Source organism: Plodia interpunctella, chromosome 1 (genome assembly GCF_027563975.2).
Source record: "Plodia interpunctella isolate USDA-ARS_2022_Savannah chromosome 1, ilPloInte3.2, whole genome shotgun sequence".
NCBI classification, from domain to species: domain Eukaryota; kingdom Metazoa; phylum Arthropoda; class Insecta; order Lepidoptera; family Pyralidae; genus Plodia; species Plodia interpunctella.
This window is the reverse complement of record NC_071294.1, coordinates 4,202,749-4,229,331: the sequence shown is the minus strand read 5'-3', so window position 1 is coordinate 4,229,331 and position 26,583 is coordinate 4,202,749. Positions and strand designations below refer to the sequence as shown.

Here is a 26,583-nt window from a genome sequence, read left to right as displayed (position 1 = left end):
GAATTAATTAAAAATATGCTTACTTACTCTTTCAAGATGTTCAATTATCATGTAGTGTGCTTAGACTACTCGAAATAAAATGCCAATGAGAAGAATGGAAGTAGAATAATTTATTTTACAATATTTACATATATTTATAGTACAACATTGATACTGCACACGTAATTCGCATCACGGCACAACTCGCGCGGTGGTGGGGAGCGCGCTGAACGGAGCGCGCGTCGCGTCGCGTTGTTTCTATTCAAACTGTTTGTGGGCTCCACATTATCCCCCTTCAAGCGAAGCGTACACAAGGTTTGATTACTCTTCCATGTCTTGATATCTTCGGCATAGTTGTTGTTTCCTGTTTTCCCGGCTTGACAATACGTGGTTGCGGCGCACTCGGCGTGTGAGCAGATAGTGAGCGCTGAGATGTACTCGTTGCTGGTGCGGGTTTCGAGGAGTGGGGATGGCTCGGTTGCGCGTTTGCCGCGACGTCGTCATCTTGCTTGATTATGTGTGCCGGTTTGAGTCGATCTATGGATATATTGGATGCTCGAAGTGGCAATTCAATCTTGAAATATTTGTTGTTTCGCTCTATCACTCTGTATGGACCGTCATATGGCGCTATCAAGGGGCTTCTCACAGTGTCATTGCGGACGAATACATGACTGCATGTTGATAATTCCTTATATACGAAGAGGTTCTTACTCGATGCGATTATTCTCTGTACAGGTGATAGAGTTGACATTGTTTCTGTGAACTGGCGGATGAATTGGGCGTCTTCATTCTTTGACTTTGTAGGTACAAAGAAATCGAACGGGACTCGTAGCGTAGAACCATACGTCATCAGTGCAGGACTAGTGTTGTCGTCACGTAGTGCAGTGCGTATGCCAAGCAAAACTGTAGGTAAATCTTCTATCCACCTTGTACTGGCCTCTCTTGCCATCAATGCCGCCTTCATTGTGCGATGGAATCTTTCCACTTTTCCGTTGGCTTGAGGATGATAGGCTGTAGTTCTTATGCGCCTTATGCCACATTTCTTCATTAGTGCATTGAACAATGATGACTCGAATTGCCGTCCTTGGTCCGTGGTGATTCGTAAAGGACATCCAAATCTCGATATCCATCCTTCATAGACTGCTCGAGCAACAATCTCGGCGGTGATTTCTTTGACCGGTACCGCTTCCATCCAGTTCGTGTTGCGATCGATGATTGTGACGAGGTAGCGGTATCCCTGCGAGATCGGTAGAGGTCCAACGATGTCTGTATGTACATGTTCAAATCTTCTTGCCGGTGAAAACTCGCCTAAGGGACTGACGACATGTCTATGAATCTTCGCACGCTGACAACCAATGCAGGATTTGGCCCATGTTCCGACGTCCTTGTTTATAGACGGCCAAAAATATTTTGAAGTCATTATTCTTCTCGTCGTGCGTATTCCTGGATGGCTTAATTCGTGTTGCGCTTTGAAAGCGGCATAACGAAAAGCTTGTGGTAGATACAGTCGATTTTTCCCTGTCGATGTCTCGTACGTGATAGGTTGAGTGACGCCTGCCAGAATTGTGTCGGCAAAAGTTAATTTCGGATGATTTTTCAAATCTTGTAGGGTGATATCTCTTTTCTGTTCTTGTGATAATTTTTCGTAATCTATGCATGTGAGTAGATCTATTTCTTCTATGCGTGACATGGCATCGGCTGCTTGATTTTTTTCTCCTTGTATGAACTTGATTCTTGAACAAAACTGGCTGATATAATGTAGTTGTCTCTCTCTTCTCGGTGTGTCACTGTTGCTCGGCGGTCTTGTTAAGGCGTTTACTAGAGGTTTGTGATCGGTGTAAATGGTCACTTCGCTCCCCTCTATAAGACGTCGTAGGTGTTTGACAGCGGTGTACATTGCTAGTAATTCGCGATCGTACACGCTGTATCGCCGTTGCGTCTCGCTCATTGACTTCGAGAAAAATGCGAGTGGTTTCCATACTTCATTTTCTTTTTGCTGTAGCACTGCGCCCAAACTGCAGTCAGACGCGTCGGTCAACAAAGATAACGGTGCACCGGGTACTGGATGTGATAACGTAGTAGCTTCGAGAACGCTTTGTCGGCATATATCGAAAGCTGTTTCGGCTTCAGTTGTCCATACTATCGGTGTCTTGTCGTTCTTCTTGGCGTTATGTAAGTATTTGTTTAATTCGTGTTGATGTTCGGCTTGATGAGGTAGGCAGTCACGATAGAAGTTGACCATGCCAAGAAATCTTCTAAGATCTTGCACCGTGTTTGGTTTCGGATAGTTAGAGATGGCGTGAGTGCGCTCTTCGGTCGGTGTTATCCCCTCCACTGAGACTTGATAACCGAGGAATTCAATCTTGTTTCTTCCGAATTCACATTTCTCGATGTTTAACGATACTCCATATTTACTTAGGCGTTCCAGGACAAGTTCTACGTGCCTTCTGTGGTCATCCGGATTATTTGAAAATACTAATAAATCGTCGATGAATGAGTAGACGATGTCATCCAAGCCTCGTAGTACCTCGTGCATAAATCTTTGGAATGTTTGGCTAGAGTTTCGTAGGCCAAACGTCATGCAGTTGAATTCGAAGAGTCCGAACGGTGTAATGATGGCTGTCTTTGCTTTATCTTCGTCTCGAATTGGGATCCAATAATATGCCATTTTTAAATCTAATTTCGTAAATATTTTCTTATTGTGCAATCTGTATGTGAAGTCTTGAATTCTCGGTATGGGGTAGCGATCGGGTACAGTCACGGCGTTAAGTCTTCTGTAGTCTCCACACACACGAAGTGAGCCATTTTTCTTTGTGACGACGTGTAATGGACTCGCCCATGGACTTTTGGATGGTTGGCAAATACCCATCTCCATCATTTTCTCAAATTCAATCTTGGCCGCTTTGTACTTGTCGGGTGGGAGGGGTCGAGGCCGGGCGAAGAGTGGGGGGCCGGCGGTTTCGATGTGATGTGTGACGCTGTGTTTTGCTGGTTCCTTCACTGACATCGGGCGTAGTACTTCGGGATATTTTTTTAAGATATCTTGATATATGTGATTTTGGTCTATGATGTATACTGTGGGCTGATTGCTTGTTGTTTCTATGACTTCTATCTTCAAATCAGTGACGCTGTCTATGAGCTTCTTTTGATGTAGATCGACGAGTAACTTGTGACTTCGTAAGAAATCTGCGCCCAGTATGGATGTCTGTACGTCTGCAACGATGAATGTCCATTTGTATGTGCGACGAAGGCCTATGTTGAGATTTATAGTTTTCTCTCCGTAGGTTCGTATCGGCGTATTGTTCGCTGCGTACAACTTGTAGGTGTTGCTCGGAGTTTGGTTTCTGTTTTTCGCTGCTAATACAGATATGTCTGCGCCGGTGTCTACGAGAAAACGCTCTTTCGTGTTCAGCTCCCTGATGCAGAGGCGGTTACTCCCTTTAGTAACACCAACGCCCGCCACCGTCGATGTTGCTTCTAGTTTTCCGACCGTCGCCTAGCGCAGGGTGACTGGCATTTTCTGGCCTTATCACCGAAGCGATAGTGATACGAGCATTCCCATTCTGGGTCACCTGGTTTTCTTCCGTTTCTCGACTTCGATCTGGTTGATGATCTGTTCTGGCGTGGGTTTCTAAAGGGTTGACGACCACGAAATCTGGACCGACCTTCTTTGAGAGCGGCAATCTCAAGTGTAAGCTTTTCTATTTGTTTGCTTAAGACTTGAAATTGCAAGTTGTTTTGCGTTTCGCTGCTGCTTCTAGGGGTTGAATCTTCACGGACTTCTGCTACCGCTTGTTCTGTGTGCTCCATCATCTTGTCTGCCATCGTAGCCATGGTGTCGAGCGAGGATTCTGTGCTGACAGATAGCACGGCTCGTACTTGCGACGGCAAATGTCCCATCCACAGAACTTTCAGGGCGTCATCGGCGATTTTTGTTCCGGATAAATCTCGCATTACACGAAGAAGTTGAGAAGGTTTCTGTTCTCCCAGCTCTAATCCTCCTAGCAGCTTTTGGAATTGCTTGGATTCGGATTCTTCGTACACCGACAATAGTCTCTTCTTCAGCGCTAGATATTTTCCAGTGGATGGTGGATTGCAGATGATATCGCTCACTTGTTCGATGTCTGTTCTCTCTAACACGGCGACAGCGAGATTATATTTTTGATCTTCACTGGTCTTGTATGAAGATACCACGGCTTCAAATTGTGCGAACCACAGCTTAGGTTGGGCTCGCCAAAACGGCGGTATTCTTGACTGTAGAGAAATAGTTGACACTTCCTTTGCAACCGCTTCCGGAGAGGAGGACGCGTCAGAAAATTCTTCTTTCTTTTCCATTTTTATGAGATTTCTTCTTTTTTCGGGGTCACCAATTGTAGTGTGCTTAGACTACTCGAAATAAAATGCCAATGAGAAGAATGGAAGTAGAATAATTTATTTTACAATATTTACATATATTTATAGTACAACATTGATACTGCACACGTAATTCGCATCACGGCACAACTCGCGCGGTGGTGGGGAGCGCGCTGAACGGAGCGCGCGTCGCGTCGCGTTGTTTCTATTCAAACTGTTTGTGGGCTCCACAATCAAATACATATGTACCTCTAAATTAATACCATACTCGGTGATTAATGTATTTAATTACAATTAATACTTTATCAATATTCCTGTCGTTAACACAAACAAGACACACATGGAATGAATTAAATCGAACACATATTTTAATACAGTTTGGTTCACTCTCGCATAGCATAAGCCGGCGTTTAGCGGTCGGATTTTTAAATAAACATTTTTAATGATCGGCCCGCGCCTGCCCTGCCAGGTGTACGCAGACGGTGCGCCCGCGCCACCGCCCCCCCTCCCCGCCTCTTCTAACCCCTTATACCTACTTCTTTTAAAAAACAGTAACACACATATTCGAGGAATTCTAAATTCCCTTCAGATGAAAGATCTAATGTAGAAGCACACACGCCTCTAAATCATGTTTAGTGATTCACGGATTTCAAAAATTAATGATTTAATTAAAGTCGTATAACGCCATGCAGTTAACGCTACGTTCGAACGAAGCAGTTTTAAATGCGAGCGTTCGTTTCATAGTTATGCACTGAATATAATTACTGATTCTAGGATTTTTTGAGAAATAATCTTCCATGAAGCGAGAAAACAATAAAAAATAATTTACCTAGCTGTGTGTACTATCGTTTGCATAAATAAATTATAAACTCAATCGGCCATGTGTTTCGAATTCTTGAATTTTGCTTAAAATCATAGGTACTCGATAAAATAAATCTGAACAAATAAGTTCCTACTAGCAATAATAGACCACATAATCACACGTGATTAATTGCACTTGCAAGAATATTCAAACGTCGTCGTGTCGTGAATTGCATTCTAGAAGGTATTCAAGGATTCCAAATTGATTCATCTTCTTGATTTATGATTTTCCTCACAGATTTCTTAGGATCTTTGCGTATCGAATGATAAACAATATTTGTTATCGAAGATGCGTTTCCGCCATGCAAAAATATATATAGGTACCTATACCTACCCACCCGAGCGTAAACCCAAATATGTTTGAAATCAATCGATGATTATTACGTACACACAAGTATGATAAATAAGGCGAATAGAAGCGTCAAATTCTTTTATAGGAAAAAGTAGTTGGAAATTCAAATTAGAATACAAATTAGTTTTGATTGATATGTGGGTGAACTTTGATTACTTGCGATCTTTGTCAGGCGCAGACAAAATAATGCAACTTTAATATTCCTATTGTCTTAACCAATTTCTGTGGTTGCGTAGGTGAGCGACGCAATGACTTTGGTAATTTTGTTATTTTGTTAGCTATTGTTTCACTATCGGTGCCATATCTTCGGGCTACATCACGTTGTCGATTGTCTATGGTTATCTATGGCACACAATCTATCATAGTGACATCCCGTGGGTGCTTCGGCACGTTGAAGGCTGACCACTCATTTTTTACTTCGGTTGGAACAGTCAGTACATTAAATTCTAATCCTTGCTATCGTTGGACAACCTGTTCTGTTTTTACTGTTTTATGTTTTATTTTAAGCCTATGAATTTCTTATGAATTTATTTTTAAGTAATAGTAAGTAGGAAAATTACTTGAAATAAATAACAAGCAACTAAGTAGGTACCATTACTAAGTTTCGACCCAAAACATTCTAACCTCTCGAGTCAAATTTTTTCGTTACGAAACTATGAGCTAGGTACGTACAAACAACATAGCTATATTTTAAAAAAGTTCAAGTAACCAATGATTTTACAAAAAAGTTTTAATAAAATAAATGTTGGATTCCCTCATATTTTTGTTTCAGCAATATTCGTGGATATACCTATCTAATATTTTAACTAACAAGCTAAAGCAACAGTTGTCTTTACAAATGCAACAAATGTTATACCTAAACATTTCTGACGCCTATTCACACTGATCGCATTATGTAAAGTACCGTATCAGACATTATCGATATTGTCGATACTCGACCTACTCGATAAAGATCCCTTTATTGTCAGACATTCCTTATTTAAGTTATCAGAACAGTTACGATTGCAAGAGATTTAGATCAATGGCGTCCTACAAATTGATTGCCTTGTAAAGTGCTAACAACTAGCGCTTATGGAGATTAGAATAATACAATTAAGAAACAGTTGCAGATTGAAATCCAAGCACGAAAAAAATTGGCTTCGATAAAGTGTTGCCTTCTTCACCGTTCTTTGCATCGTGCTGATGCAAAACCTGTGCTATCTATCTGTCAATTATATTATGGTCAGTGGGGTTCAGCTCTGGAATTATCTAGTTAACTAATATAGTTACATGTAGTTAATTGAGCCAAAATCAAGGTAAATGCTCAAGGAAACAGAGCTAAGGAAGAAACCGGACGGAAAACGCTCAGATGAGAAAGGATTGATCCATAGTCTCCAGATCCATATTATGACCAGAATATTTTTTTTGTTAGTTTACCAAAATATCTTAGAACTCCGTCTGTTTAGAGTTGAGAGTATTTCAGTTGTACGGAAGTAAAAATAATTTTAGAGCCGAAGATAACAAGGAACGCTGAAATTTTCTCACGAACACGGAAATTTTTATTGAGAGTGATAAATATTTTATTGTCCAGAATGTGGGTGAGCCACAACTTTTAGGCATTATTAATTTTATAAATAGATACTCGTAAAATATCACGTTCACTTTCGTAGTTAAATGCAAATTCCTAAAATACAGTCATGAAATTTCAAACAAGCGATATGTTTAGAAATCTGATAGAGTCAAATTATTTAATAAGTACTTACGACAATAATATGTACAGAGTTAGATAAGTATAGGTAACTTGGAAATGCTTATTATATTAATAAAACATCAAAGCAACATCAGCAATTATTGCTGTTTTTAATTGGAAGATCTCATTATTCATTTCTCTCAATACATTCAGCGGAACCGCGGACCCTGGGCTCCGACGCTCAACGGCTGTGCAAGAAACCGGGAATACGCACAGATGAGAGAGAGAGAGAGAGAGAGAGAGAGAGCTGAACCGCGGGTAACAACAATGTATTATTATATATTTTATTAACAAAAGTCCGCTAATGCAACCATACCAATAATAATGTGGTAAGTATAAGTATTAGGTTTAAAACCAAGGTGTTAAAAACATACACTCTGTGAGATCACTAACTGCTAAGAAGATAGTATTATCTGATGTCGCATCGGTATTAAAATGGAAATCACTGGATATTAGTTGAAAACACTCGATGTAAATCATGAAATATTGAAGGAATTAATGAACTGTTCATTGTAAGTAACACCATAATAATTAAAATATACTACCTAAGTACAATTTGGCGGTCTTATGGCTAAAAGCGATTTCTTCCAGACAGCCATTGCAAGCATAGCATTTTAACTGCTTGAAATATGGAAAAGGGGTGGGCCCTTGAAGGACTACATTACACACTAAAGATACGACTAGACTAAATATTTGGTTGAGTAAGATTGAAAAGAAAAATATATGTAGAAGAACGATTAAACCTGCTTATTATCATTTAATTTGCTAACTGTATTCTCAAATGCAATACCATCCATGCATAATGAAAGCTGTTTCGACGGCGAAGGCGATCACATTTCAATCTTCACAATGAAGTCTTCGTTACTGAGCTTTCCCGTTATTTTGAAGCTTTAAAAGCTCCCTGATTGTGCAATAACTCGCCGCAATCTAATAATATGGATATTGTTACACGCCCCTACAATATTCAATCGTAAATCCGTATTATCGTTTTCATAATGGAACTATAAATATTTACGGTTTGCGTTTGAGCAACCACGCCTGACGGAGCTCGAGCGCAACACTTTATATTTTAATAAATTTTCTTTTATTGCACTTTGAACGAGATAAAACAGTTTAAAATTAAGTGAATTAGAGATCAATCGTGTTCTACGTCTAGTAATCCTGTGGTGTAGTTTTTCAAAATGGTGCCTATATACTTACTACCTATAAATTCCTGTAAAACATATAAAATACCTAATTCATCAGAGATAAGGTGAGCACGGACAAATTCGGTATAGGTACACGTAGTTTGTGTTGATGACATCACAGCTAGAGGCATTGAGGTTGGTATTTGCCATGCCACGCCTGATCCATAGTTTTGACATTCGATCTTGTATAGGTATTCTTGTGACCTAAGTGTCAAGGTATAATAAAGCACTGTATATATTACTACTAATTTACTAAACATATTTTTGAAATGTTAAAATACTTATTTTAAATTATTGTAGTTCATTTGGTAAGGATTGAAGAATGGTTCTACTAAGATTTTGTTTTGTGAGTTGGTATTTACTACTGGATTCAGGGATTTGACTAAAGAAATATTTCTAAACGTCCGCTCAAAAATCGACTAGATATTTAGTCTATGAGAATAAATTTTTATATATGCCAGGCAAGAGAAGTTGATGCCCGGGCGTAAACCCATATTTGTGCGCGTCAGCTATGAGATAAATCGAATAACGATACACATTCAAGTTAGTTAGAGTTTAGTCCCACTTGTTACACAATTAATTGAAGAACTAATATAGCTAACTAAGATTGTAAAGATTCGAAATAACTTCTACTAAGTAAGTACTTCAATGATAAAACTCCATTATGCATGTTTGAAGCGGTCGTAACCTTGTAAAACACCTGAGACCGAAAGATCTCAGGTTTGAATCCAGCTGGTGCCAGAGTTTGTATAGGTACCCATTTTTTCTCTTATGAGTTTCTATACAAAACTAACTCGGGTATTTGTAATAAGTTCAGGTATTTTCATATCTAATAGGTAATATTGCTTTCGTTCCGGTTAGAGAAATCGTGAAGAATTATGTGCACTGGTTGACTATATAGTATATGTAACTTATAGTATTATTATTGATATCTATGTAACATAGGTATAAATAAGTAATAAGTACTATGATGAAATACCTTTACCGTTTGATTACTATTTTATTAGATGGCTACACGGATCGTAGTTTTATGTGCACGTTCAATTTATCAACACTGCATAAATGTTATATACGAGTAGGTACCTAGTTAATTTCTCATAAAAGATAATTACATATATGTATTTATAACTGTATGTATATACCTGAATACAGATTGCCTCGTTTAATTATTTTTTAACTATCTACCTACATTAAATCATGCTTTTTAAGACATCGTCAAACTGTCTGGATTACTGGACTGAAGGAATGTCAACAATGCATAATTTGTTGTTATTACGTTGCAGATAAACGGGGTATATCAGTAATTCACTTAGGTATATGATATTAGTGATTTATTGTAACCTCAGGGCTTCGGAGAGCGGCCACTACTCGCGATAAGGTGGCCAAAATAGCCCAGAGTTGAACAGAGCATCTCAAACGTTTTACAGATAACGGACCGCCCAATCGAGTTATTACTTTTTATTATAAACCACTCATGTACGATGGCAATGCGGTAATATTCCTTGAGAAATTGTTTTGTGGCTATAATCTACACTCCAAAAGCTCTTAAAAGATGAAGTCTCCGATAATGTTATTAGTATCGGCTTTGAAAATTTTTTTAATCTCCAAAATTATGTTAGTTCCTTATTAAATTAGTAGTCATTTCCTGGTAATAGGTTGTTTGTAATTTTATAATACGGTAAAACCCTATGGAACCTTCCATAATACTTATAACATTTTTTAATTGTTTAAATGCTATTTTTGTGATTTATAATTCATATTAATAAGGTGTATAATGTCACACCTTTAAAATAATTGTATCCTTGCAATTTCCATATAAAAAAGTTAAATGTTTAAAAATAAATTTCAATAAGTAGATACATAGGTACTAAAATCGTTCTGTTTGAAAAATTTTCTGACAAAATAATTTTTCTAAATGAAAAATCATATGTTGTTCCAGAGGCTACGCGACAATGCAGGCAGAGTGGTGAGAGAAGAAAAAAAAATAGACAATCAAGACACACAAAGTGAGTGTAATACCTTAATATTTTACATAGTACTTAAATCTTTTTACTGCAAAAACTTAATTATAATTAGTCATATTATTATTTATTCAAATTAGGTATATTTTGAAGCAATTAAAAAAGTTACTAAGTAGTAAGTTATTACCTGAAGAAGGTTCAGGTGTATTATTTATTACGGTTTTACTTTGGCGACCCGCTAGTAAGAGATAAAGACGTTATAGAGTATCGATTTCAGTATGAATTGTTGAAATGTTTATCTTTGCCAGAAGTATATTTCGCCGGGCCATGCGGTCAACACTCGTGCGGCGGGATTGAGGAGGTGGGCTGCGTGCACGCCGAGAACAAGACCCAGCACTACTGCGTGTGCACCTCCACCGGCGAACCCACCATAGACTACAAATGTCCAAGGAGCACAGGTAAATTGTTAATTATTACAAAGAGTAGAAAATTGTTTTACGAATTACTTTTTTCAAATGGATAGGTTAGGCAGAGATAAAGAGAGTGGGAGACTTCAATTACTTGTCTAGATGTGCCTGCACCAGTATAGTAGGTTAACTCTATTCTCAACATTTAGTACCTAATTTATGCAGCATGTCCACTTTGCATGGACTTATGGTTTAAATTCAAAGCTCGCAGAAATCGTAAAATCCCGATTAAAAGCTTTGCTAATTTACAACGCTTATTACCGTATAAGGCGATTAGATTTTGCAATCAATAATTTTGAACGTATATTAAAAGCTGTTTTATTAACCTCTCGGTATAGATTTACATAGGAGGTTTTGTTCTTCGTAGTGCCTATGTCGGAGAGACTATTTTGGAGTCAACCATCACGAGCTCATAAGTAGGCTTCCACTATTTTCACAATTTGTTAGTGTATTCTGATTTTGGCTCGGTCCGAATATTTATTAAAAGATGGTTGGTGCATATAAAAATCCTACCCTTTTTAAGTGCTATTTAAAAAATAGTAATGTCAAAATCAACTTCTAAATGGAATGCATTTGCAGTAGCGTACAACTAGCATACTTATAAATATTGTAGAGAGATTTATTTAGGTAAATTTATTACTATACCTACAGTTAACTTCCTCTTATTAATTGAATATTTAATTAGCAAATATAATTACAACGGGCTGTTCCATAAACCGATTTTAATAATAAAGTGTCACGGAGTCTTTCCGTAAAATATACATTCCAGATTCAACATGTTTTTTCTTTTTTATTTTATTTTTTTCGTTTGTCTGCAGTGCCAGTAACGCCGCAGCCGATCCACAACATCATTCCCCCACAGGCGCGCACCACCAACTCCTCAGACTCACGGTACCCAGCCTCACCGCCCACCGCCCACATACGATCGTTTCACAGGTTTGATGAGGTGAGAAATTCCACTTTAGCAATTAATTTTACCGATAAGTACTACTTACTTAAATTGTTTTATTTTCCAGATAATAGGTAAGCAGTGTTAAGTAACATTCAAAATGTAGATAAGTAGGTACCTCAAGGATTACCTGGCACTCATTTCCCTCTACTTATATATTTTATATATGGAATTTAAAATTAAATGTACTTACTTAATATGGTTTATTTCTTTTTAGATCGTAAAATAATCTAACGTTTGTGATAGTTACTTACCTATGTTGTTTCCATAGTTGAATTTATACGAAAGCAATAAAAAATATCGACTAGATAATTACAAAATAGCGTTAATGTATCATCAATTTTCCTAGCTATATCACAAAACACATCTGTCTTTGTAGACACATATTTTTATCACCTTATCTCCAGAAGCTGTCCCACAACGAAGATCGACTGCTTTTTATAACATTTTTAAATTACTACATTATTTATATAAATACTGATAAGATTGTCTGATATATAGTGGGAGCATTGCATTATTATATAACCTAACTTGACTACAGACAAAGCTAGTAGTACGTAAAGTACTTCAAGTACTAAATAAGCAAAAAATATTGTTTCCCTAAATGCTTATTTTGGTTGTGATACCTCAGCACAGCAAAATGTAAGAATTCTAAATTTAATAAACTGACGATAGACTAACTTAAAGAATTATCTGATAAAAAGCTAATTATGGCTTCGAAAAGGATATATTTCGTTTTATGTACCATAGTTAGTAGTTCTCCCGGTAGTAAACATAAACTAAGTAATAATAAATTCAAAAAATCGAAATCGATTAATTCTTTTTGGATGCATAAATTCCAACTACTAATTATGCCTGCCGTTAAAAATACAACTCTATATATTTTTGTACAGAGTTGATGGTATTTATTCTCTTTGCAGGACTGAGTATCGATTTTACACGCCAAGTGAAATTGATGGGATGACCGTCGAATCAGTGTTTTTCCATAGCATACTGATAAATATTCATGATTGGTCAGCCTTGATAAAGTTGTCATCCAAATTGAGGGCATTTGACGTAAAACGAAATATTGTTTATTGATAATAATTGATCGCACCTACACACTTGCAGCTACAGTTTATGTAATCATGCTTTTAACTGAAATTTCGAATATAGACAACTTCTTTTTAAAATCACCGCGAAATAGGTATAGAGAAACTGTAAATATAGCGACACGTGTGGAGAGTTTGAGCCATAAGTACATAATAAGTTCAATAAAACATGAACTTATTTTCTCGCGGCTTCGTATGCGAGTTAAAATCCGTTTCCTGTGGGAATTTCAGGAAATCCCTTCTAGTGCTCACCTACTCCCCAGGGAAACTACATGCCAAATTTCAGCATCCTACGCCCAGTAGTTTCGGCTGTATGTTGTCTGTCAGTCAGTCAGTCGCTCAGTAACGGAAGAGTTTTATATATATTGATAATTTGTAAAGGAATGATAGCTACTAAAATAATAGTGTAAAACTAGTAGACCACACTGGTGAAACCTCGAATGACACAGGGACACATCTCCTCGCGTATGGAACAAGATAACGAGACATAAATTTTGATTTACAATCCATTACTATTATTATAAATGCGAAAGTCTGTCTGTCTGTTCCACTTTCACAGCGAGACCGATGGATCAATTTTGATAAAATTTGTTATGCATGTAGATGGAGGCTGATAGAACTTCAAACATAGGCTACAATTTTTCACAATTCAACCCCTAAATAACTATAATGGGGGTGAAAGTTTGTATTGTTAAAACTTTATGTTCATGTCGAAAAGACCACCAAAAGCAAGTTAATTGATATAAGACCTGCATACAACACAACGAATTCCTGCATACAACCACGCAGCATTTGCTGCGTGGTCGTTTGTAATGGTAATGTTATTAGTAAATTCCGTAAAATTTTCACGGGGCTGAAGCCACTTAATACTTACTAAGTACAATGTCAATATATTTTTTAGGTATCCGATTCCCTGACCACCAGCAAGATTTATGAAGCGAAGACAGACGGGTCCATTCAAGAAGCAAGCGTGAGCGGTGGAACTGGGGCGCTCCTAGCTGTCACAGGGTTAGGGGCACTGGTTCTGGTTATCATCACTGCCATCATCATCGCGTACTACCTCAAGAAACGGATCAGACTTGTTGACGGCAAGAAACAACCGGTAAGGTCAAAAACATTTCCTAGATAAGATAAGGACGATACGATTCATTTTTAATCCCCAACCTAGGGAGGGGAGTTATATTTTAACGTTTCTGTGTATCTGTATGTCCGTCGGTGGCATCGTAGCAGCCCACAAAACATTTAACCTTAGCCAAACGGCTGAAACGATTTTGATCTTGTTTCGTTCATTTGAAAGAGAATGTAATCAAGTGTTCTTAACTACGTTAGTAAAATGTATGTTCAGCCGTTTGGAAACCGTCAGCTCATTTCTAACGGAAGAGAGATGATACTATTAACGGATACTATTAACTTCGGAGTTGGGGTTACATTTTTAATTTAATTACGTTATGGCTTAACTTAATAGGAATCACAGATATAAGATTATTACTGTGTTAAGAATATATATATATTTTTTATTTCCATCTCTAATATCTCAAAATTCCAAATCCATTCAGTTTTTTTGGCTATGTTACCTTGTAACCAATAGAACAGTTAGTAACTTGGTGGCGCTCTTGTCCCTAGCGTCGGCCAGGGGAACCGCTTCTAGCTGAACGGTATATAACGAACCCTCAGTACGGCGTCTACGGCGGGCAGGTCCTGCATGCGGGTGCTGTGTCCGGCAACGTTGTGAAGACGGACGACACCGAGTCACAAGTTCCGCTGCTGGACGGCAACGCCCTCACATTCCTCGAGGAGGTGGGAGAAGGTTGCTTTGGGAGGGTTCATAAAGGTAAGTCAGGAAAGTTTTTTCTTATTTAAAAAAAACTTGATAGAAAAGCAAACTACAAACAGACTAACGTGGCATTCGAGTTTCGCAACTCATGGCTCTATCTACCTCAAAAGGGATTAAGTAAAAGAAAATTTAGTAAACCATATTCTCAAAAATTAAAGTCAATTCGTCTAGTATTCATTTCAAAATAAACTTTTCATAGAAATTAAAATAGATTTTTATTTTATTGAGTATTAGAAACTTAATACGTATGCTAATAGTTAAAACCTTTTATAATATTGTTTCCAGGACTGCTGAAATCTGGTTCTGGAGAACAAGTAGTTGCTATAAAGGTGCTGAAAGAGAGCGCAGGCCGTAGCGCCGAGGAAGACTTTGTTCGGGAGGTCTCCATCATGTCCGCCTTCCGACATCCTAACATACTGACTTTGATAGGAGTTGTCTACAGAGGTAAGCGCTTTATAATGTGGAAACCTTATAATCCGAATTTATAAAATATATTATTTTCATTACATGGGCCCAATCTAATGGATCTTTATCAATGTTTTCTTTTCTAGATGATATCAACGCTACCCCATGGATGGTATTCGAATACATGGAGTGGGGTGACTTAGCTGGTGTCTTAAGAGGTTCCAGGGGGGGTGGCCGGCCAGGTCCTATTTTGGATGAACCGGCGCTACTTCACGTCGCTCTACAAGTAGCCCGAGGCATGGAGTACCTTGCTGCACGACGATTTGTACACAGAGATCTGGCTGCGAGAAATTGTCTCGTCGGAGCTCACTTAACTGTCAAAATTGCTGACTTCGGCATGTCTAGAGACGTGTATACTTGCGATTACTACAAAATGGGTGGCGAACGACCAATGCCGGTTCGATGGATGTCTCCAGAAAGTATTGTTTACGCTAGATTTACGCACGAATCCGATGTTTGGTCTTACGGGGTAGTGCTTTGGGAAATTTATAGCCGAGGCAAGCAGCCATTTTATGGACATAATAATGATGGTGCAACAAAACTAATCTTACAAGGCATTGTATTAGTACCACCGGAAGACTGCCCGAGATTTGCTGGAGACTTAATGCGTGCATGTTGGAAGTCAGATCCGAGAGATAGAATAGGATTTGACGAGATATGTAGGAAGTTGGAAGTGGCTGCTACTGCAAGTGGAACAGTGCAAACGCGCCTGCCTCGACCTCCGCCGCCAGCGCAAGATACCGAAGGGTACTTGATACCAGCTCAACGTCCCGCTGTAGACTACTTGTCCCCGTTGCCAGACCCAGAGCAGGAATCAGAGTCGGAACTGAGTGAAGACGAGGACGACGAGTACACCTGACAGGAAGCGGCGGCGCCGGCGCCTCGGTATGTGTCACACTCGTCGCTATTGGCTGCCGCCAACGTCACCCTCACATTCCCGCGGGAATCCCATCAGGCCCAATTCGATTGTTAAATATCCGATGTAAACATTTGAGGGTTGAAACTGTTTAAGTGATAATAATACTCAATTACCTAAGTGTGATATTTTAAACGTACTAAAATATTTTTAGGTAAACTCTCATTATTTCCCTTAGGTAGGTATACTACATAACTTCCCTGAGAGTAGGTTACCTATCAAGAAGTGTTCTCAATGTGTGCCATATACCAAAAATAAAGTGTACCTAATATAGATTTATTGTGTTAAGGTTATTTATATGACGCTGGTGTGTTATCTACACACCACATATAGGATAGGATATAGGATAGACACTTAGGTACCTATTTTAACTAAAATTGGTAACTATAAAATGTACCTATAACGAGACCATATAAGTTACCCTAAGTGCTAGATAAATTTTAACCAGGATCTTTAGAACCGAATCTGTAAATTTGTATATACACGCCGAATTAGTTATATATAGGTATATTAAGTGTAGTAAACATCAACGTTCATCCAATTTAAAATGTAGATAGGATTATTATTTAAACCGCATTTTATGTAAGTATATCTAAACATAACTTCTTTTTTAATTGTACGGAGTTGGCAAAAAACTTTGGCAAATTGAGATGATGCTAACCGTACCTACTTGGACACCAGGGTATTGGTTGATGTAAGAAGTGTAACTATGTTCAATAAGAAGCGACTCTTTTAAATTGATAATAAGAAAAACAGTTTAAATAAAGGAAAGAAAAGCGTTATACCAAAATTCAATGTCTTCAACATACCTATAATCCCGTTCTAGGATAAGTGTAACTAACTAGCTTTAGGTACCACATGTAGCATATGTCCACTTGAGGCAAAAAGCCAATACTTATTAATTAATAATTGCAGTAAAATTAGTGTATAAATCGGTTCAATAAAAATGATAAATGATTTTCGAAGTTAAAAGTACTTAGCTACAAAGATGTTTATTAAAAGTAGGTAACAATTAGGTAAAAATTACCACTCTGTAATAATTCGAGATAATAAATCTTGTTACTTATTTCTTTTTAAAAAAAAGTCACCTTCCTACCCAGATTGGTATGATAAAATCGAAACCGTCAACCCGCATAGTTTTTCTAATTTTATTTTATTTAAAGTCAATAGTGGTGTTATGTAATTGTCCTATTTCAATATTTTGGAAAGTGTGTACAAAAAATAATTATATCCACCTGTACGTACACTACAATACAGTTAACTGTTTAAAACCTTTTGTTTTATTTTAACAATACCTACCTACCTGTCTACTTCTACTAAACCGAATATCGGCTAACAGACATAGGCCGAAGCAGTTTGTAGTAGTTTGTATTAGTGGTGCTTTTGATTACTGCTGTTTATTGCAATGAAAAACCAGCAATGTAAGACGAATCTGCCAAGTCCGGTGAACTGTTTTAGAATGTATAGCCGACACAAGACTCGTTCAAAACATTAAATATGTATGCATTGCTTACACAGGCTTATACTGCGTATGACTCTAAACGGAAGTCGTGGGTTCGAATCTCTGGAAACACATAATAGTACCTAATACCTACCAACCAGTGTTTCCCAAAGTTGTCTTCTAATAAAAGTTCCCAAAATCGGAACCCACCACTTCAACCATTACCAATATGAATAAAGGGATTTTCAAGTAACAAAGTTTAAATACAATTTTTTATAACTTTATTTAAAAAACCTAGCTAAACGCCGGCCGGCTGGCTCAGTCGGGTGGCGTGACGTTCTACTGGCAGGGCTCACTCAATTTTCACTTGCAACCCTGTACCTACTACCATCACAATCGCGTCTTTTTGTTTCATTGATTATCAGGGTTCTTTCTGAGAAAATATAATCTTGGCCAAAAAAGTTTGAGGTGTCTAATCTAGAAAAACCCTATAAGTAGATAATATTTTAGAATAATTATTACATTTTCAGAAATTAAAATAAAACTTACAAAAAACGTCTATAATAGCAAACATTATCCTATATACCTATACATAGAATAAAATTTTAGGGAAAAATAAAGCACACACTATAAAAATACAATATTTTCAAAATACATTCTTTATTTTGTACCTTATTATATATACTTACAATATTCAGAGTTGATTCTAGACTGACCAAGTTTACATTATTACATCACTAGTTAGACGCCTAGAAAAGTGGAATACGTACATCACCAACCATAGATTTAGAAAAGGCACTGCGTGCAACCACCAACTTTATTATTTTTTATTTTTTAGTTACGGAAATAATATCAATATATATATAACCTTCAGTTGTTCGTTCTCTCTCTAATAAACGGTCACGTTGGATTTTTATTTTATCAGACCTAGACGATATTTTTATTCACTCCGTCTACAAATTCCATGCATCAACGTCGTGTCATGCCTTTTCAGTCAATATCAGAGCGGTCTAGTACAGAAAGGGATACACGTACCTATTTAATAGAAAATGAAATCTGTCTTCTCTTTCGTATAGCAGCAGGCAGGAAAGTGTGAAATGGGTACCTAGAAGTTTTAAAAAAGTTTTGTCTGTGACCGCGTTGTCCTTGTTTGTTTATTTTGTCTGTCACTTGTTCTGTCAGTCAGTCTCGCTGTCATTGAGCTGTCAATTCATACTACGCTGCGGTCGTTCGTTTGCCTAATGGGATTTTGTTTGATCTTCGATTTTCGGCATTTTGTGTTGTGATTTACCTACGTGAAAATATTGTAAAATGCTATCGCTTGACTTTATTGAGTTAAAGTAAGATCTTCCAACTATTATTGATTCATGAAACGTAATCAAAATGCCTCCTATAAACTCCAAATCAAAAAAGGGAGGCGCCGAATACGAGGTAAAGTAGATTGCATTTTATTTATTTTGATTAATAATAAACATTTTCATTGTGTTTCTTTCAAATCTCACACCTTCAATTTGTTGGTATGGGATATCCTAAAATAAATGTATCTACCTGTCTTCAAGAATTTATTCCAATATGAATATATTTTTTTAAATTCACTAACTATATAATTTAATAATATTGATTTAAAATATGATTCAAAACAGATTTTGCAATAATCAACAGAAGTCATTTTTACTTCTATATTCCTAAAAAAATGTCTGTGTTGCTCTCTGTGACTCTGTACATACCTATTTTGTGTGTATGGTTAGTTCCTAACTTCCATTAGTTTTATAAATTCGAAGGATTCACTCTATGGATAACCATAAGATTGATTTTAAATAAATTTGGAAAAGATAATATAAATTCTGAAAACCAAACACAGACTTCAATGGCCAGAGCTGTAGAACAGCTGGTAGTACCTGTGTATAATTGATTTTAGGAAAAGCTGTGTATTACCTGTGGACTGGGGATTCTTATGTTGCATTCATTTAATTTGTTTTCATTGGTCATTCAATATCTGATGAACATTACACTCACTTTGCATATTTTTAAAACATGCAATTGTATTTGAATGTTCTATTTCGGTGTTTATTAACATTATTAATACACTTGGAGGCCTTAGACGGTATTTACATAACATCTGATTATCATTCAGACAAATGCAAATGAGACTTAATGTTTTTGATAGTTTGAGTGACATAATGTTTACCTGGTAATATATTTTTAACAAATATATTAATATATTTCTAACTACCTACTTTCATTCTGTCCCTGTTCTGCAGTTAGGTATATTCCACAAATATTTTAAATATTAACAATTTCTAAATAACAAAGGCAATTTGTGAATGAGAAACAATTACAGTTTGTCATGTTATTTTTACATTCTTAATTCAAAAATATGCAGGCTGTTTGTTTTTAAAAAATGAAATATATTTACTGCTAATTATAAATTTACCTAATGTACCTATATGGTTCAGATTTGTAAGTCAACTTACATTTCATGGCATTAAATTTATTTTTATTATCTTTTATTGTATTATGAAAAAATAAGTATTTTTTGTTTTGTAAGCTGAGGTATGATAACTGACATGAAAATTGATTAATTACAGAACATATTAGTGAGCAAAGGCACAGCCTTGGACTTTGAGCGCTACATACAAGAGAATAAGACTTTGCTATTGAATGACCCGCTCAGGGATATCCTACTGTACCCCACTGATGATGTATCTGTAAGTATATTGTTCTTTGATATTACCCATTGCCTGGTAACTGATAGCCAGCTCCCGGATAACAATTGGTTTTGCATTGCAATTTTATGATCTAGAGAGATCTAGCGTTGTCTGGCCTATAAACTGGAGTTTATTCTCATGGGTATTAAGCTAGCAACCTATTGCTATTTAATAAATTCCACAAATAAGCCCCCTATACACCTAAACATAATATCTGTTCTTGATACTATTGATGATTCTTGATATTTTAAAATGTACCTACCAATAACTAAACAACCACTAAAGTTTTGTTTTTAGATATAACACTTTAAATAGAACATTACATTAACATACTGAGACTTTTAAATATAACGTTATGACTTCACAAATATATAATTATGCATTGTTTAAAACAAAGACTCTATTAACTGTGTTACATTTAATACTTTTTATCTCCAAATAACTAAATGTAACAATGAACACATTTATTGATAACTGTCTTGGTTTCAATATACCACTGTATAAAGCTGCTATAAAATAATGTAACAGTGTTAAGTTGTGTATAAAATATGTTTAACTTCCTTATTAAGTTTACAAAATATCTTATAATGTAAAGTGCTTAATTAATATCAGTGATGTGACTTTTTAAAGTGAACTATCTAAAAACTTTCAACACTGTCTGATATAGACACATCAGCTGCAGAAGCTGGCTGTCTATTACTCAATAAATAATAGGAAATGCATTTATGATGTGTGTTGAGAATTTATTTATTTTTATTATGTTTTTCAATTATCGAATATAGAAAATTCTTCCATCAAAACTTACAAGGAATCATAATACTGCCTATTAGAAATGACGATCATTATCGTCTAGGTAATTTCTTAGCGAAATTCAATAATATTGAAAAGTTATAACACAAGTCTTAAACTTACTATAGGGCTAACTCAATCTGTGTTATTTATTCATTTTGACCTGTAGTTGTGTCCCACTCCTGGGCAAAGGCCTCCTTCCCAAAATCTATTGATTGCAGTTTGCTGCCCCCACAGGATCATCTAGTCATATTATTTATTCATGTATATTTGTTCAGAGTGTTGTCCTACCGCGCCGCTGGCGCACGGTCACGACGGCAGTGCCCGACGTGCGAACCGCAGCCACGTGTCCCCTGCTCACCCGCCAAGCCCTGCTCAGTTACGCTTCAAGTTGGAACCTCATCCACTTCAAGTACATCGGCTACTCTGGTTCCTACCTCAACTTGCCTAGGTATTGTTTGTAATTTATTTGGAGAAGGAATGCTCTGTTTCTAAATAACTGCCAAGCACAGTGAAGGCCTATGTTCTGTGTACTTGTAATGTACTTTCTAATAAAATATTACATTGTAATATGACAGATAGTAATTGCTGATAAATTGGCTAGTTTGCCCTATCCAACACTTTTGAAACACAATTTAGCTCTATCGTTATGCTACTATGCTACTCTTAATGATACATGTTGATTATCAGACACTTTATCAGCAAATGGTGAAACAGGCCTATATTTAATTTCCATTAAAAAATGGTAAATCGTTATAAAACATAAATATGTCAGATAGTACTAAATACTACCTACAACAACTCTTTATTTTTGTTTTAATTTTCTGTTCTGCTTACCAATAAGTAAACACAGATTTGCTCACTGTATACTTTACCAATTATATTTTATCGAAATGTTAATTAAAACGAAATGCTCCAGATTTCGTGGTACATGCCAATGTTATAACACAACAGTACTCATTAGCGCAACACAATTATCATGATTTGTGTGGCCGTGAATGCACTATTTTAGCTTTGATCTATTTTCACAAGGTCACTACTGCATGGACCGAGTACCAGATCAGAATTGTGCGTCATATCCTTTTATAACAATGTCATAAGCGGATGAGCGTAAAACATAAGATACTCATGTGGGACTTTCCCTACTAGCAGTGATGCATTTCTTTATAAATACATGGTATAAAACAAAGACCCTATATGTACTTAGATCTTTAAAACTATGCAATGGATTTTTTTAAATATAGATAATATGAGGAAGCTTTAGGTGTATAATTTATTATGGATTTACTCGAGCGAAGTCGGGGCGAGTGGCTGAGAGTCATTCATATTTTAAGAACACTAGATGGACAATTCGGATTTCACTTTTTTTGGATCAGCATATTATAACCGAAGATTAAATTATATGAAGTATCTAAGTGGGCCGTGAATCCTTACACCCGTGGCAATATTACGGTTAAAAGTACTATTTTGCTATTGCTGGTTATATTCCTTATAACAATCAGCGAAATCCACGTCCAATTATACTGTGACCAAATTAAGCAGAATGTGAGACTAATTTGCTGCCCGATATTTACCTATTGACAAATTTCGACCCATTTACGTGAAAAACAATTCATATTCAAATTAGTGAACCATAATGGCTACTATTCTCTACACTTTGTTTTAGTATAGTATATAACTAAAATATATATATTGATTTTGTACAGTTTACCGCATCTTAGGGAAATTAAGAAGAAGAATTCTTTAAATCATATTTGCGTGCTTATATTGATTACAAAAAAGAAATGGTATTTCTTTGGATTTGGATTGTATAATGTGCACGAACCATCGATAAAGCCACACAAGAAAGTCTGGTGTGGAGTAGTAAAAAAAATAATTCTAGAATTGTCTACCTATTTTACAGACCTATAAACAATCAACTACCAGAGGAAGTGTATGATATAGATGCAGAGACAGAAAGTGATAATGAAGGGCAAGCCGCTAAAGTGGATGTCGGTACCAAAGAGGGGTACTTGCTCAAAGGACCAGAAATTGGCTCTGAAAGAATATTTAGCAACCTGGCTTCCAAGTCGTTCAAGAAACGATACTGCTCAATGCTTAGAGAGGCCGATGGCACGTATATTCTTGAAGTTTATAAGGATGAGAAGAAAACTGACACAAAGCTCACAATCGTTATGGATTTTTGTTCGGACGTTGTAAGGGTATGTATGTTTTAAGAGAGTAAAAAGCAGCTCCCGCAGTTGGCGCATTTTTATCGCTTTGATATAAGTATCATTCTATATTCAACCTTGCGTCCAACGCATAGCACACAAAATACATTTAAAAAAACTTTGCCTTGTGATTTTGATGAAGACTCCTCTAACTCCAACCATCTTTTTTTGAATTTGCTCTCCATTGATAGCATCTGAGAGTTTTTTTTTTGTAATTTATTTTTTTCAGAATCAAAAACGTGGGCGATTCTGCTTCGAATTGCGTATGGCTGGCGGCAAAGGATACACGTTTGCGACTGAAACAGAAGACGATATGAACGATTGGATAGCAGCTTTCAATGGTGCTTTGAAGAAAAAACTGGATAGCCCAGACGAACAGCAAAGTGATGAAATTTTAGATAAAGGTTAGCTAATATCTAGTATTCTTGCCAAGATTGTTCATTACATCATCTTCTTTAAATACTATTAAAATTTATTCGCTTTTTATGACAGACATGTGCACATGGCACATCTTATCGAAAGACGTATCGACGCGTCTCGAAATATAGGTAATTGGTTTGAGTGAGATAATTTTCTTTTACACAAAAACACATATCTACTTTGAAAAAAATATAAAGTCCCAGTCAACTCACAGGTAAAAATACAAAAAAATCATCATTCACACTATTTCTATTCTAGATGCAGACATGTCCCTAACAGCAGAACCCCCTCCCCCCACGTACGGGACCCTAAAAGGTCTGGAACACAGTATGAATCCATTGCTCATGCGTTACTCTCGAGAGACTGACATGTCGATAGCCGTTGCAAGAAATGAATGTCGCGCGAATATATTCAGCTTGCCGTACAAGAGAACGCCGGAGCCTGAACCTCAATTAGAACCGTTCAAGTGAGTGCTATTTTCGAATAAAATCCTTTATCCAGTGTAGCAAAATTTGTTGTTATTGCGAATGAATAAAAGAAACTGATTCAAATGCGACGGCGGTGCTAGTGTGTCGGTATGAGCTTTCAACAGAACTGATATGCTGAATAGAATATTTTACTGAACCTGTGCCAAGAAAGAAGTCCCACAGTCGTGGCGCTACAGTCGCTGACAATAACAATGTAGCCAATCTTTTAGTAATATTCCACATATTGCCGCTGGACTTATTTATGAGCCGTAGAACAGGGATTGCAAGCGCCATCTGTTGTCATATTTATCGCTGTTGAAATAACAGTTCTGATTACTACTATTATTAGATCTAAGTTTTATATTTTCCAGAGAACACTTTGGCCAAAGAATACTGCTCAAATGCGAAAGCTTAAAGTTTAGACTACAGGCGCCGATAGATGGCGATAAAGAGTTTCTGTGCCAAGTGGAGCCGTACTTCACTCATCTCGCTTTGTATGATGTAAGGAGTGGAAGGAAACTCACGGAGAACTTCCATTTCGACTTGAACAATGAAGCCGTGAGGGATCTAGTCAAAGATGACGAGTGTACAAAGTCATTAGTAGAGAATTTTAGCTACGATGTTAAGTTAGATGTTAAACAAATACCAGACGAGTGGTTTAGATCAAAGAAACAGGTAATATAATTTACGTATTATTTATTTTTGCTGAAATGTTTTCGCGTAATATTATTTTTTTATTTCTACATAGCTACTCTCTTTGTTAATTATAAGAGTGGTTCTATATCTAATTTGCATTTATTAAAACTAGTTATAATATACTTATTTAAATATTTGATATTTCCTTTTAGGTACTGTTATCTGTGAACAATCCTCATCCAGATTTATTTTTGGTAGTGCGAATAGACAAAATACTTCAAGGGCATGTAAGTCAAGTACTCGAGCCTTATCAGAAAGCCACTAAAGACCCTCGCCTTGGGCTCAAAGTGCATAAAACCGTGCAAGCATACGCCAATAGAGTCGGCAATTACAGGATGCCGTTTGCTTGGACTGCTAAACCTTTGTTCAGGTACACGATCACTATATTTTGTCAACTTTCGCAAGAAACACATGTACGAAAATGTATTATTTACTAATGATTATTGTTTTGAAGATGTAGAACTATTTATATGACGGAGTGTTAACTTAATTGTCATTTTAGCTGCTTTTAGATATTGTCGGTAAAACAGCTTTTATTATAAAATGGTACTCGTCGGCAAAGTGACTGTTGTTAACCAACTTGTGTGTTCGCTATAAAACAATCGACGACGAGTTGTAAAGAGTCAGTCCTAACCCTGGTTCGGTGAGATCGTGTTTATTTGTGATCATAAGTGATTTTGATGATTCGTTCTTATTCCTCTGTGATTATAAGTGAAATGACTGAGTGTTTTTCAGAATGTATAGCAACGATTTGGACACCACGCCCGAGTTTCCCGCGCTGTACCGACAGGAGCCGAACAAGATGTCGGATGAAGACCTTCTGAAGATACTCTCTGACTTCCGCAAACCTGAGAAGCTGGCCAAACTAACGGTTGTGCCGGGCTGGCTGAGTATTAACGTGCAACAGTCCAATGAACTTGTACCCAGTGAGTATTTGAGATTGCTACCTATTTTGCAATATTAATTATTACGCCTCATTTTCATTATGAAACTAAATGCAAAAAAAATGGCTTTATGTATCAATATAATTGAAGGGGGCTTCACTCTAGATAAAAGGCTAGGCCGTATTTTGTATTATCTCAATCGTCGTCCGTCTTGATCCGCATCTCGTCCAGGACTCCGTCTCTATTTGGTAGTCCCTGTTTTTTCCAGTTTGTCATTGTCGGACTATTATAGCAATTCTCGTCGTTTGTTGCACCAATTCATAAAGTCACACTTACAGATTGCATGACAAGCGCGTACGCAGCGTTGAAGCCTTTCCCACTTCCTCCTACATCGCCGCTCACGCTAGAACTGGCCACGTTGAACGTGGAACCAGAGCAACCGTACGCAGCGTACGTGCACCATCTGTATGTACGACCATTGGCCTTGAACTTCGAGTCGCAGAGGGTATTCGCGCGGGCGCGGAATATCGCCTGCTCCATCGAATTAAGAGACAGCGATACTGGAGATAATACACCTTTGCAGGTATTTTTTGGAAATTTAAAATTGATATATTCAACCGAATTAGTATGATTTGGTTATTTTGATTGTAACCAAAGAAAAATCGATGTGATCTAAGATATAGTTGAAAAAAAAAGAAAAATTTCTCAAGAAAAGTCCTATTCACTATGCCTGACATTAAAATAAATTCTCTCGACGAGGGAAGTTCTCAATGGTTTACAGCAAGAACATGAATTTTTCTCACGCATTGAATGCAATAAGATGT

General features: G+C 36.8%; 2 protein-coding genes across 4 annotated transcripts in view; both read left to right on the top strand.

Annotated features, from left to right (window-relative positions):
- The window catches only part of LOC128684004 (tyrosine-protein kinase transmembrane receptor Ror-like), a 33,457-nt gene extending 16,042 nt beyond the window's left edge, over nt 1-17,415 (top strand). Inside the window, exons 2-8 of one of the 3 annotated variants that reach the window (XM_053743541.1) lie at nt 10,401-10,467; nt 10,731-10,880; nt 11,708-11,835; nt 13,831-14,031; nt 14,604-14,760; nt 15,049-15,207; nt 15,315-17,415. In XM_053743541.1, coding sequence (XP_053599516.1) covers nt 10,401-10,467; nt 10,731-10,880; nt 11,708-11,835; nt 13,831-14,031; nt 14,604-14,760; nt 15,049-15,207; nt 15,315-16,087 — 1,635 coding nt within the window. In that variant the 3' untranslated portion in view covers nt 16,088-17,415. Of the gene's footprint in view, nt 1-10,400; nt 10,468-10,730; nt 10,881-11,707; nt 11,836-13,830; nt 14,032-14,552; nt 14,761-15,048; nt 15,208-15,314 lie in introns of all 3 variants that reach the window. The other 2 variants (XM_053770165.2, XM_053770162.1) reach the window with 2 other exon arrangements.
- A 1,364-nt stretch (nt 17,416-18,779) lies between these two features.
- The window catches only part of Ziz (Zizimin), a 36,032-nt gene continuing 28,228 nt past the window's right edge, over nt 18,780-26,583 (top strand). The window contains exons 1-10 of the mRNA XM_053769219.2: nt 18,780-19,016; nt 20,174-20,293; nt 21,361-21,533; nt 22,986-23,283; nt 23,522-23,696; nt 23,971-24,178; nt 24,551-24,854; nt 25,028-25,245; nt 25,611-25,801; nt 26,098-26,342. Coding sequence (XP_053625194.1) covers nt 18,969-19,016; nt 20,174-20,293; nt 21,361-21,533; nt 22,986-23,283; nt 23,522-23,696; nt 23,971-24,178; nt 24,551-24,854; nt 25,028-25,245; nt 25,611-25,801; nt 26,098-26,342 — 1,980 coding nt within the window. The 5' untranslated portion in view covers nt 18,780-18,968. The remainder of the gene's footprint in view (nt 19,017-20,173; nt 20,294-21,360; nt 21,534-22,985; nt 23,284-23,521; nt 23,697-23,970; nt 24,179-24,550; nt 24,855-25,027; nt 25,246-25,610; nt 25,802-26,097; nt 26,343-26,583) is intronic.